Here is a 14137-nt window from a genome sequence, read left to right on the forward strand (position 1 = left end):
AACAGTCTTTGTTCCCAAAATGGGCTAATAATCTTCAGGTGATCTAACTATAAAAATATTAGTTATTATCATCTACTCTATTTAAAAATCTACAATAACTAAAATAGGCGATTTTGATTTTTGTAGATATATTTCTCAGGCTACAATGCAATGCAGTGACTTTAAATTTATCAAAAGGATAAGAAAATGGCAGGAAGGTAGGACTTTTATTCAGAATCTGCTCTGCATTCAAAAGTATAAAGAAATATTTCAACAGAAACTCTGCTTTACCCTTCTCTCACTGTGCTAGATGGCAATTGGTAATTTACATTTTCAGCATTCCTGCCCAGGAAACTAATCTACCTCAAATAGAGGTCATAGGCACTGAAAAACAACCCCTTTTCAGAATAGAAAATATAAAATTTCATCAATCCAAGATGATGAAAAGTGAGAGCTGAGAGGAACAAAGTCATACTTAAAAAGAGGACTTCAGTATGTGGTTATTATAACTTGCATTTATAGTAAAGCAAAAAATAATAATAATGCACAGCTCAAAGAGAAATAGGAGCTTCAATGTACGAGTGTGTGCATTTAGCACACACACACAGAGGCCCAAGGAAACTAGTCTTTCATTCAGCACCTGTGCAGTCCTTCTGGCATTCAAAAGGTCAAAATATAAAATGTGAAGCCATTTCTATAATCAGAAGCTACAGGGAAAACAGGAGTCTCATTCTTTTCCCAGCCTTTCAGCTGAAAGGATATATAGACTGCCAGCCTGGCATGGGGATTGGCACCAGGCCATATTCACAACAATTAGATACTAACTTTATTACCTAGTGTATTATGAATCATATGCTCATTCAAATGCAGTACAACTCATGCTTTTGCATACTTTGTTTTAGGCCAAGGATATGCAATAGTGCCATCCACCCAACTCTGAAGTGTCATATCCCAAATCCCTTGACACTATCCATGCAGCTGTAGTTGACAAGAGCAAGTAGTGATAAATCTGGAAGATACCAAGCTGTCCACTTCTGATTTAGGATTATCTTTCAAAAGTTTAACTGTCAAATCTGACCAAATACCCCTTCAAACAAAAACAGCTGTATGAATAAACTAATCCAAAATCACAAAACAAAACAGGAAGAATAGGGTAAAACTGCTTTCCTACTCCTCCTTTCCTATATGCATTGATTGTGTATCAATAGATAGACAGACAGATAAACAGACAGACAGACAGATAGAGATAGAGAAATATAGATAGATATGGGGGAACATTCATTCATGAACAGATCTATCCACTTTTTTCTCAGCATTAAATCTAAAATCACATCAATAGAGTTAGTATTTAGGAGCAGCACAAAGGGAGGAAGGGAAGAAGGACAGAAATAGAAAGAAAACATCCCACAGGAAACTTAACTTCATTCCACAGCACAGTTATCATTTTACAGAAACATATAGTGCGTTATTATAACTTGCTGTTCCTAGAAAGAATTAAACATCTCTGCCAACAGCCACAACTTTTCTTAAAAACTGTAAACATTATGCAGAGGCTTTCAGACTATTATATACCTTTGCCAGTATTCCTCCAAATAAATCCTCAGTTAGGAAGTCATCTTACTGCCTGATTGGCTAAAACTAGGCATGAAACTGCTTTTTATAGTCACATAATAAACATATCCACTAGATGGATCAAACAGAGGTGATATTGCTTAGAAATCTTCTTTTGTTGATAACTGCAGTCTTTCTGAATCTGAAGCCTACTTGTTAAACTGAAACCAAGATGTTTATGAGCATCACACATCTTTTCTGCTGCTTTTCTTGTTTAGCCAAGTATGCAATGCAGGGAACTACCCAATCTCATATTTGAAATACTGATGTTTTAATTAAACTAGTTTGGACAATGTATCAATGGAATTAATGTGATATTGGGGTCATATGATATGGAAATATGTAACTACTGTTTATATGTTCTAACAGTTATAATCCAAATAAAGTAGAACAAAATAATGTCTGAAATATATAGCTTTAAGTTATCTCTTGTTGGATTGAAAAGCTCTTATCTGTTGTGCATGTTCCAACTATTTGCTTACTGGTACAGGTAGTGGTCAATTTATGACCATTTGTTTAATAATGGTCTGGAATTATGACTGTCTCAGAAAAGGTGCTTTATGGACCACAGACCACTTTTGGCTATTGGGAAACATTGCACTCCCCAACCCCTACAGTCACACGATTGTGATCTGAGTGCTTGGCAATCTTTCGCACTTGCCAAGTGCCCAGCAATCACGTGATCGCCATTTGCAATCTTCTCTGCCATCAGACGGTCAATGGGAAAGTCAGTATGGAGGGTTGCAAGCTGCTGTCACCTGCCAAGAGGACCTGTTCAAGTGGCCCAATCAGGCATGGAGCTGACATCCTTCGGCAGGGAGTTTTTTTCAACCAGCCCCCAGAGACAAAAGGAAGCCAAAATCTAAGTAGGATTTTCAGTTTCTGAGTGAAGGGCATCAAATGAGCATGGGGGGGGGGGGTAAGGGGTCTCTAGAAGGCTAAGTGCAAGCTCCATGCAAATAATTCCCCACAGCCACCCCTAGAAGCCCCAGCCTGGCTCAACAGAGCGGTGCAGAGCCACAGCTGCCCTGGGAAGTTCCAACCACATGATGCAAAACTAAAACTGTCCCAGGAAGCCCGAAACTCAACCCATTAAAGAATCACAAAGCCCCAGCCACTCTACACTCCAAGGCCACTGCTGCCCTGCACTCCTGCCCCTGCCTGAGTTTCCACCTTCTTGCTGTCACTGCTGACAAGGCATGCAAAAAGGCCAAAAGATGATGGGAGATAGAAAGTTGGGAGGAGCTGAAGTGCCCCTTCGGTCATAAGTGTAAATGGGCTGCCGAGCATCTAAATTCTGATCATGTAAGCATGGGGGTGCAACATCCGTCACTTCATGGACTGGAGGTATGTACCATTCATTCAGTACCAACATAGGTTCCTACATTGTAATTCGAGGACTATCTATGCAGAGCCAATGTCTGTAATCAAATGTGTCTATAAGAAGTGCAGAAGCTGCCAAGGTCTTCCTGAAGCAGAAGCTGCACAAGCATGGGCCTCTTGTAGCATGAAAGAGGCCATTATGCAGCTAACAATTATTAAAGATAATGGATGAACAATGGGTAAGCTGTTCTTCAAATATTATTCTAACAGCAGGTAGCTTCACTTCCAGTTCATTCACTCAGATGCCAACTCCTTACAACAGGAAGAATGCTCTCTCTCCCAGCTTTCTTCACTACACTGTAGAGAAGAACCCAGAGATGGAAAATTTTCTAACTTTCATGAAAAATGCATTTGTGAATGGGCATGCAGAATCTGTCTCACTAAACAACCAAGTCAAAGAATGCTGGTATTTCCTAACCATTTGCAAACACGAGGGCAAGTTACAGGTGTGTGTGACCCATCTGACCTTTGGGGTGAGGTATCATCCATATGCTAATGTTATCCAGTTTTATATCTTTACCCAGGGATGCCTGAGTGATGCCATGGACACCCTACCTCAATGCCTGTAGAGGTCTAGATGGGGTGCAAGGACTTAGGCTCAACCCAAGCAAGACTAAGTGATTGGGTGTTTGGACCTTCAGGTACCAAGGTTTTTCCACCTCTGATATTGGTTAGGGTGGCACTGCCTCAGGCGGACTTAGCATGCAATCTGGGAATCCTTTTGGATTTATGTCTCCTGCTGGTAGAGCAAGTGGTAAGTATGGCAAAGACGGCCTTTGCACACTTTTGGGTTGTGCACCAGTTCTATCCATTTATAGATAGGAAGGCTCTGCCTAATTCTTACTCATAGTATCTGCATGACAAAGTCACTCAAATTCGGGAAGGCCTGGACTCTGACTGGGTAGATACAGGCGGGGTGATGGAGACAGATCTTGAGAGCGTTATCTGGGAGGAGTTTGACCCAGTGACCCCTGAAGATGTGGACAGGATTCTGGGTAGACTTAGCGCGGCCACTTGTTTATTGGACCCGTGTCCCTCCTGGTTGGTGCTGGCTTCCCGGGAGGTTACACGAGGCTGGCTCCAGGGGGTTGTTAACGCTTCTTTGAGAGAGGGCTACTTTCCCGCCGCCTTGAAAGAGGTGGTGGTGAGGCCCCTCCTCAAGAAGCCCTCCCTGGACCCGGCTGTTTTAGCAAATTATCGTCCAGTCTCCAACCTTCGCTTTCTGGCGAAGGTTGTTGAGAGAGTGGTGGCGTGACAGTTTCCCCCGTACCTGGATGAAGCGGTCTATCTCAATCCGTTCCACTCGAGCTTCAGACCTAGGCACAGCACGGAAACGGCATTGGTCGCATTGGTTGATGATCTCTGGAGGGCTCGGGACAGAGGCTGTTCTTCTGTCCTGGTCCTGTTAGATCTCTCAGTGGCTTTTGATACCATCGACCATAGTATCATGCTGCGCCAGTTGGAGGGGTTAGGGATGGGGGGCACCGTGTTGCAGTGGTTCTCCTCCTTCCTCTCTGACTGGTCACAGTTTGTGTTGACGGGGGGCCATAGGTCGACCCCGAGGCGCCTTATGTGGGGTGCCGCAGGGGTCGGTCCTCTCGCCCCTTCTGTTCAACATTTATGTGAAGCCGCTGGGTGAGATCATCCGTGGTTTCGGGGTGAAGTACCATCAGTACACTGATGACACTCAGCTGTACATCTCCACCCCGGACCACCCCAATGATGCCCTTGACGTGATGTCCTGGTGTCTGGAGGCTGTACAGATCTGGATGGGGAGAAACAGGCTCAAGCTCAACCCATCCAAGACCGAGTGGCTGTGGCTTCCGGCATCCTGATATAGTCAGTTGGTGCCATTTCTGACTATTGGGGGCGAGTCGTTGGCCCCCACAGAGAGGGCTCGCAACTTGGGTGTCTTCCTGGATGCACGGCTGTCTTTAGAAGAGCATGTGATGGCTGTGGCCAGGGGGGGCTTTTCATCAGGTTCGCCTGATTCGCCAGTTGCGTCCCTTTCTGGATAGGGACTCCTTACGCACGGTCACTCATGCCCTCGTCACTTCCCGCCTGGACTACTGCAATGCTCTCTACATGGGGCTCCCCTTGAAGAGCACCCAGAGGCTCCAACTGGTCCAGAATGCGGACATGGCACTCCCATGTAACACCTCTCCTGCGTGAGCTGCACTGGCTCCCAGTGGTCCTCCAGGTGCGATTCAAGGTGTTGGTGACCACCTTTAGAGCGCTCCATGGCTTAGGGCCTGGAGATTTACGGGACCGCCTTCTGCCACCGAGACCCTCCCACCGGCCAGTACGCTCCCACAGAGAGGGGCTCCTCCGGGTGCCGTCGGCCAAACAATGCTGACTGGCGGCCCCCAGGGGGAGAGCTTTCTCTGTGGGAGCACCTGCCCTCTGGAACGAGCTCCCCCCGGAGACACGGACGATTCCGGACTTACGTACTTTCCGTCGGGCCCTCAAAACCTTTTTATTTCATCAAGTCAGGCTAATCTCTCCAATTGTGTATTTTAATTTGGATTTTTAATGGGGGATTTTAACTGTCGGGCCAAAATTTATTTTTAAATTGTTTTTAAATTTTGTATTTGATGTTTTTTACTTCTGGCTGTTCACGGCCCTGAGTCCTTCGGGAGAAGGTATATAAATTTAAATATTAAATTAAATTAAATTAAATTAAATACTCTAGTGACCTCCCATTTTGACTACTGCAATGCATATTACATGTCAGGGTGGATTTGATTTATATCAAATTGATTTAAATCATGATTTAAATCACTAGTAAATGAACTCGATTTAAATCATACTTTTTAAAGAGCAACTGTCATCTCTGTCCCACAGTGGCTTCTCCTCTAACCTGCTGTTGACTCACCAATGAGACAGCTGGTGATGCAGCAGTGACACAACAAGGTGAGGGATGTGGCAGGCAGCAGGTGAGTGGATGCCCTCTAATAGGCACTGCCATGATGGATCTGAAATGACAGGTGCTCTTTAATATTATATTTATAAGCTGCTTAGAAGATTTCACTTTCATTTTTACTGTTGTCCTTCCTCCTCACACTTAGAGCCTGGTGGTACAGATGCATTTCTCTTCAAACAATCATAGAATTTGTAGTATACATAGATTTGTAAAACAATGGGATAAAAGAATATTCCTGAACTTTGTTTTATGATTTATCTCATGGTTACAGTGAAATTGTGTGAATGCATCAATGCAGTGTATGTTATCTCAGCTTGCAGAGCTTGATTCATTGAATGAATTTATCAAAAATGTAAATATTGCAAAACATACAGTCTCATGCTACATAACTAAGCTCCAATTCATGCTGAATAAACTAAATTATTAATGTACCTTAAATAGAAAACTATCTTTAGATAGATTTTTACTCCAAAAGCATTTTATTAAAACAAATTTGATAAAAATCAAAAAAATCTGATTTAAATTATGGGAAATGTGGAAACCTTCCTTGTAAGCTTTTGAACAGCTCTAGGTCCCACATGTTCATGCTTTCATTTCTCTCACAACATTGCACACAAACAAATTTGGTATCTTTTCAGATGCTTCAGCAATGATTTATCTGAAAATTATTTTTTTTTTAATTGAAAAAGTTTTAAAACAAACACAATTTCCCCACAACCCTCCCACCCAGCCCCCCCTCCCCCTCCCCGACTTCCCAGAGCAGAACACAAGGTATTTCTATTAACTTTTAACAATAAACTAAATTGCTTAACCAATCATTAAACTAACACCCCCCAAAAAAAAATTCTTAACCCCCCCATAGATAAAATTCTGCTTCTTAGACATAAAACTTCTAATATCACTTATATAGCGCTTATACAGATAAAAGAAATCATTCATAAGCTATTTGATATTTTTTGGTCTGATACTTATTTTGTATATAATCAATCCATCTTCTCCAGTCCTGCATATACCTTTCTTGTGTGTGATCCTTCAAATATGCTGAAATTTTAGCCATTTCAGCTAAATTAGTTACTTTCAATATCCAGTCATCAATAGTAGGCAAAAAGTCCTTCTTCCAATGTTGTGCTATCAACAATCTTGCTGCTGTTATCAAGTTCAAAATCAGTTTAGTCTCTGCAACTGTACAGTCCGTAGTTATACCCAATAAGAACAACTGTGGAGTAAATTTCAGTCTTTTTTTAAGAATATTCTGCATCACCCACCAAATCTTTATCCAAAATGCTTTGATTTTTCTACAAGTCCACCATATATGATAATAAGTTGCATCATCACAGTCACATCTCCAACATTTAGCTTGCACATTAGGATACATACATGATAATTTTTTGGGATCTAAGTGCCATCTATAAAACATTTTATAAAAGTTTTCTCTTAAATTTTGTGCTTGTGTAAATTTCACATTTCTAATCCAAATCTTTTCCCAAGTCTCCATCATTACTGGCTCTTGAAAGTTTTGTGCCCATTTAATCATACAATCTTTAACCAGTTCCGTCTCAGAGTCTATTTCCAATAAAGCATTATACAACCTTTTAATATGCATTTGTTTTTGATCTCTAATTTGTTTTACCAAGTTCTCCTCATTTTGCACAAAGCCAGTTTTTTGATCTTCCTTCCATCTAGCTTGAAGTTGACCGTACTGAAACCATGTATAAATTATACCTTCTTCTCTTAATGTATCTAAAGGTTGATTGATTTATCTGAAAATTATTGATACATAAGGAATATACCATGTAAGCTTGATTCTCAGTAAAATAAAATGGGTGCATTTGTTTGAAAACACTATTCCAATTTGGATTTGCAATGCTCAAGACAGAATGACCTGTACATTCAATATAACATAGTAAAGATTTATACTGATCACTAATTTGTACTGGTGTATAACTGCAACCAACCAGAAAACTGTATGTATATGTAAGCAACAGGGTTGAATGCATCAGGTAGTGAATCTAACTACAATAGTGGCATTATGTTTTCCGCTGAGAAGAATTCTACAAACCACACTTCAAGGTCAGAACATGCAGAACAACGTGCATAGACACAGACAGCATGGCTTACAAAGCCATTATTCTCCCTACACAGTAAAAAATTAATTACCAAATACATAAAACTTTTTAAATTTCTGGAATCTGAATCTATCCAAAAATCTGCCCTCAAGTGTCTCTCATCCTTAATATCTCATCTAAAGGTTACACACTGTTTTATGTTTCTTAAAATGGTCAACTCTGTTATGATCTATTGAGTACCTCATACATATTTCTTGATACTCTCTCCTAAAATTCACGAGGGTATCCCTGTTCTTTTACCCTTCAGTTTTGCACCATACCTTGCACCAGCAATAACTTCTGTCAAACATGGAGAATCATTCTCAGAAAAACCTATCTAAAACAAAATGTACATGGACTATAGATGTTAGAAACCAATTATGGAAAAAACCCCTGGAAATCTCTATGGATTCCAAGTTAAACCTTCTGTCCTACAGTAGGCGGCCTCAAATTACGGACTGCAGACCAGTACTGGTCCGCAGCCTATTAGGAACCAGACGAAGTCAGCAAAGCTTCAATTGCGCATGCCTGGAATCCAGGTAGTACACAAAATCGCCCCTCCCCACCAGTCTATGGAAAAAGTTTCCCGGAAACTGGTCCCTGGTATAAAAAAGATTGAAGAATATGAGAATGGATACGCAGAATCTGCATCACCAAATAAAGAAATCAAGGAATGCTGTTATCACCTAACCATATACAAAAATCATCAAGATAGATGACCAACAATAATGCCAAACCACACAAGAATGAACAAAATGCAATTAGTATATCTAGTCAGCACTTTATTAAAATATTGCAGGCTGTAAACTTTGGTTGACAATATGAATATATTGGAGAAAATATCAGTGGGAAACTGATGTTAAATTAACATTAATATAAATGATATGCCAATGGTACATGACACTGACTAAACAGTCAGAAATGTATAAAAGAGTATCAAATCAGTGTTGGAAATATGAAAAGGAAGAGGAGACTTTTTACCATCCAAGATGGACTTGTGAAAAAGCAAAGAAATTTTGGGTGCAAATTCACATTATGATTAAAAAAAAGGTACTGCAAATTAATATTACAATAAATTCAGAATTATTATTGGATTTTATGAGTGCTGAACTAAAAAGAAATACAGGAAATTGCATATGCTAACAGCAGCAAGATTATTCTACATACAGAACTGAAGAATAATGAAATAATCATAGAAGAAGGTTGAATTATAAAATTGACTTAATTTTATAATGGCAAAAATGGCAAAAGTAACTAATTTGGTTAGGGAAAAAATACTATTTTAAAAGACTAGAAGCCTTACATGGACTTTTTGCTGAAAAAAGAAACGATGGAACTAAAAGAAGAAAAGATAGAACTGATGACTGAGGAATTTGGAGATTAAAAGGATTAATAGAGCAGGGAAATAGATGGCAATTACTGGATAGAAAGAACAGCGGAAGTAAAAATTCTGAGCTTCCTTTCTTTTTTTCATTTGATTTCTTACTTTTTTCTTATTTCCTTTTTTTCTTTTCATGTTTATACTTTAATTGTGTTGTAAAATTCTAATAAAAATATTGTTTTAAAAAGCACTGTATTAATAATTTTACTTGTACATCACTATAATGGCAGAAGAAACACCACTACTAACATTTCATGGAGGATGAAATGAGATTATTAATTCAAAGCCTCCGATTCCTGTCTCTACTGATCCAGAATCTCCTAATAATTCCTGTTAGGCTTTTCACTCAGAAGATGGAACTTGGCACCACTTGAGATGTTCATGATCAAGAACCTGTACAAATGTCAACAAAGACAGATACCACGTCTCACCAACTCATTTTAACCCCCACAACTCTACAGATAAGATGCAGTCCATTCAATAGAATTCCAAGGTGGTGGTCTGTTCTGCTGAACGACATGTAAGTAAACTAGATTCACGGCTCCTGGAATTCTTCACTCAAACTATGTACACTCAAGATGAAAATATTTGAAAAGCAGAAATTAAATAAATGACCATAAAACTCTTTTCAGGACCATCACTGAAAGATATATAATTAATATGGATCAAACTAGTACATATTAGAAATATTCAAACTATTTACATCCAAAGCAGGAAAGAAGCTTCATATTTGGTGTGGCTATAATCACTGTACCTGTCACTAGATCCTTAAATAAATTATGCTTTTTAATAGGTTCATATGCCATCTGTATGGTCCCAAGAAAGTGCATGTTTGAATTAAAGTGGCAATGTTACCATTTCTTTATCATCTCTCTAACTCAACGCACATATATTCCTGGGATCATGCAACTACCATATGAGTGTACAAATGATGTGGTTTCTTTAAATAGTTATTGACAGGTTCAGCTAACATGGCAATGTTGGATCTTAAGAATATTTTACCAGGAACAATCTTCATTGCAGACCTTGAACATGTTTTGGGGTAAGACCCCAGATATTAAATCAGCACTGTTGCTACTTGTGAACGTTTTTAAAAAATTAGCCTGGTATTAATTCTAATGTAATTTTTTAATAGTAAATTCTACATTCTACATTTTCTAGGTTCTCAAACTACTAATTCATTAAACAAATCTTACCTACAGAAGTCATTAGCATAACTTCATTGCGCTTTGATTCAAGTTTTTCTCTCACCCATGGAAACTCCTGTAAGGATTCTAGAAAGGCTTCAAATGCCTTAGGCCCTCTTGTTGGAAGGATATCAAGAAGTACCATAGTTTTCCGTTGGTTAGTAACTTGGGCCCTTATTTCTTGCACATGGTTGTCTGTTAGAATTTCTTCTTGATAAAGATATTGAATGATAAGACCCTCAACCAACAGGTCTGCACACAGCTCCAGGCGCAAGGAGCGCAGAACCTGCTTGTCTCTGGCATCCATCCTGAGAAAGAAAAAATATGTGAGTGGTCAACTTTGAAGATACCACTTTGGAACCCTATCAATACGCATTTGTAAAATATGGCTAATTATTTTTATAAAGGTGATTATGATGAGGCATTAGCGGAGAAAAAAAATACAGGCTTGGCTAAGATTTTTCATAATGGAACAGTTCCATGTTCCTATAGAAAATGTGACATTCGTAGCCATATTTTTAGAGACTAGAACTTCTAGCATTAATGGGTGTCAACTAGCTTGGATGTTTTTTGACCTGCAGGTTGCGTGTGTGTGTGTGTGTGTGTGTGTGTGTGTGAAGGGCATATTGCAAAAGACCCAGATGACTGTCTTATTTAATATTTCATGACCATTGATATCTGTTGTAAAGACTAGGACAAATCTAAAATATAAAGACATCATTGATTATGGTTTATCATTTTAAGCTGGCATGTTTTAAGATGATTTCTTCAGTTTAAGTTAGTTTTAAACATACGTACAACACTATACTCTTTCCTAAAACAAAGGAAAGTGACTAGGTTTACAAATTACAAAAATAATGTGGTTTGGTTCTATAACAGAATGTTGTATAAGCCTACTTAATTATAGTTTACTCAGCAAATAAGTTAAACAACTGAAAGCTTAACAGTTAGGTTAATATAATATACTTTAATATATAAAAATATTATATATATATATAATATAAAAAAATGTAAAACGATTGTGCTGCAAAACAAAGCATCCACTTCAAACATGTATTCTACGGGTGTTTAGGGTCACACATAAGATTCCCAATTTTTTAATTTTTGCATTTTTAAAAAATGAAGAACAGTCAACTGCAATCCAGTTCTTTATTTGGAAGTGTGTTTATCTACTTCCCCAGTGGGTATTTTAAAAAAAGACAAAGCTAAATAGAGGTAAAGCTAAATAGAGAACTTTTTAAGAGTATGGCTGTCTGAGGAATTCTGGGAGTTGAAATGTACACATCTTAAAGTTGCTGAGGTTAAGAAACACTGAACTACAGGATTGATGGGAAGCAGCCATATCTGATTGGTCTGACCATGCCCATCACAATTATTTGTGAGAGGACCCTTAATATACAGAGATTTCAAAATGTGCTCATTTGCTCCAAAAACTTAGGCAGCTTAGGACAGTGCACAAATCCAATTATTATCTAATGCTCTTCTCACTTAACCTGTATTGCAACAGGTTCAATATTTCTGAACATGATTTTCTTTGAAAAACAGCTAGAAATTCAGCTGATTTAAAATACAGCACTATTTTGACTGGAACTAGCTGAACAAGCTTCATCTTCTAATTTGTTTCCAGCTGTGTTTTTAAATCCACAAACCAGATGTGTCCAACCTTTTGGCTTGCCTGGGCTACAGTGAATGAAAATAAATTGTCTTGGACAGCACATAAAATATATAATATAGTTAATGTATATAAATAGCAAACATCCTTTTAAAATACATTTTTAATAAAATCTTGAGGGACTGAATTACTAGTTGTCCAAGGTCGTGGATTAGACATGCCTGCCCTAAAAGGTTTGGGATTGGGGAATCTGAAAGACAATATATCCCCATGTGCTCCTCAGTTCACCTAGATCTTTAGCAGAACCTAGATTCTGTTCAATGTCCTTCATTGGCAGAAACCTCAAAATGTCAATGACTATATTATTGTAGCAACAGCCTTTAAAATTCTGTCTAGCTGTGTCTGAAGTGCCTTAGAAGAAGCACCCCAGTGTCTTCTGAGAAAGGTTGACATATTTTTTGACTGGGACCCCTGAAGTTAATCCTGATTTTCTCAAAACTGTCAGTGTTATCGTGCAATATAATACCATCCAACTGAGCTTTGCTTTTCCATAGATTTGACGTGAGCCACTTTAGGAAAACTACCCAAACAAAACCTTGAATTGTAAGATAAAAATAAATAGACGCTCTAAGGGGGCCTTAGAATTACAATTAGAAACACAGCAAGCAGTACAAAGTATTACAAAAGAAATAGCAATCGGAGAAAAATAGAAACATTAAGCTTTTTAAATGGTCTGGGTAATCATGTAAGTTCAACATGTTTACATTTCTTGTAACATTTTTTGTTTTTAAATATGTATGTATATTGATTTTTAATTTGTTTGTATCGGGTTGTTTTTACCTGTTGTGAGCCACACACAGTCACTTAGATGAGATGGGAAGCCATGCAAATAGAATAAATAAATCATGATTTATCTTTTTTCAAGGACTCCAGGATAACATAAGGGATTTTCCTCACACACCTTCTATTAACGAAGTGAGAAGAATTCCAGGTTTCTTTATTTTGCCTTAAGTATATTTTTAGACCACTGTATCCAGAACCCAATTTAAAAACCAGCCACACTCAAATCATTTAAGCAGCTTTCAGACATTGCTATTCTTCTCTCTTTAAAATTATGCATGCAACAATAACAGTCAACTCACAATTGAAAGCCATTACTTGCAAAATGTAATTCAATAACATTTTTTTTTAAAGTAAAAACAGCAGAACGTTGTCGCAGAAAGAAAAACTGCAGAGAAATGAAGTTGTACTGCAGGTTTATATAAATCCTGAGAAAATAAACCGGACTGCTCTGAAAACTCTCCGTTGGCACAACAATCAGCACAGTAAAAAGAACAAAAAAGCTGCTCTTTTAAAGTACTTACAAAATGAAGCGAAAATGTTATTTACTAACTCCAGGCGTAATTCTGAACTGCTCCCCCTGCACCATTTTTCCTGGGAAAAAAATCGCGAAACAGGAAGTGCTCCTTTCCCGCATTTCTTACAAGCGACAGATCTCGATATAGGCGGGCGCTTGAACCAAACTTGCGCGACGATACGAGTCGGAAGTTCTTGCATCCTTTTGCCGCCATTTTCCCTTTCGCTTACAAGCTTGGAGGGAAAAGCGAAGCAATCTAAATTTGGAAACGTTGTTTCTTGTGATTAGATGCGTGGGTTACTCGTAAAAGTTGAAAAGGAACAGGAGCTTTTATTTCAAAACCATATTACGACCAAGAACATGGTAAAAGCCTGGATCAGAATGTATAGAAACTACAATTCCCAGAATTCCGTGGAACTACGTTACGAATTGTAATTGCGTGAACCTCGGAGCAGCTAGAAAATATTTTTATCTTTCTTCAAATTGGAACAAGAATCTATGCTGCTGAAATTCTGTACAATTACCATATGATATATCTGAAAGAGTTGCAATTTAACTTTTTGGTATTTACTGATGAAATACACTATATTACTAAATCA

The 14137-nt window shown here is 38.4% G+C and overlaps 1 protein-coding gene across 2 annotated transcripts in view; it reads right to left on the reverse strand.

Annotated features, from left to right (window-relative positions):
* Positions 1-13788, reverse strand: part of CRADD (CARD and death domain containing adaptor protein) — a 32781-nt gene extending 18993 nt beyond the window's left edge. The window contains exons 1-2 of one of the 2 annotated variants that reach the window (XM_034402728.3): positions 13546-13788; positions 10579-10877 (exon numbers count right to left, since the gene is read on the reverse strand). In XM_034402728.3, coding sequence (XP_034258619.1) covers positions 10579-10876 — 298 coding nt within the window. In that variant the 5' untranslated portion in view covers position 10877; positions 13546-13788. Of the gene's footprint in view, positions 1-10578; positions 10878-13323 lie in introns of both variants that reach the window. The other variant, XM_087874009.1, reaches the window with a different exon arrangement.
* Positions 13789-14137: the final 349 nt, after the last annotated feature.

Source organism: Pantherophis guttatus, chromosome 7, assembly GCF_059756535.1.
Source record: "Pantherophis guttatus breed Tessera chromosome 7, ASM5975653v1, whole genome shotgun sequence".
Taxonomy (NCBI): domain Eukaryota; kingdom Metazoa; phylum Chordata; class Lepidosauria; order Squamata; family Colubridae; genus Pantherophis; species Pantherophis guttatus.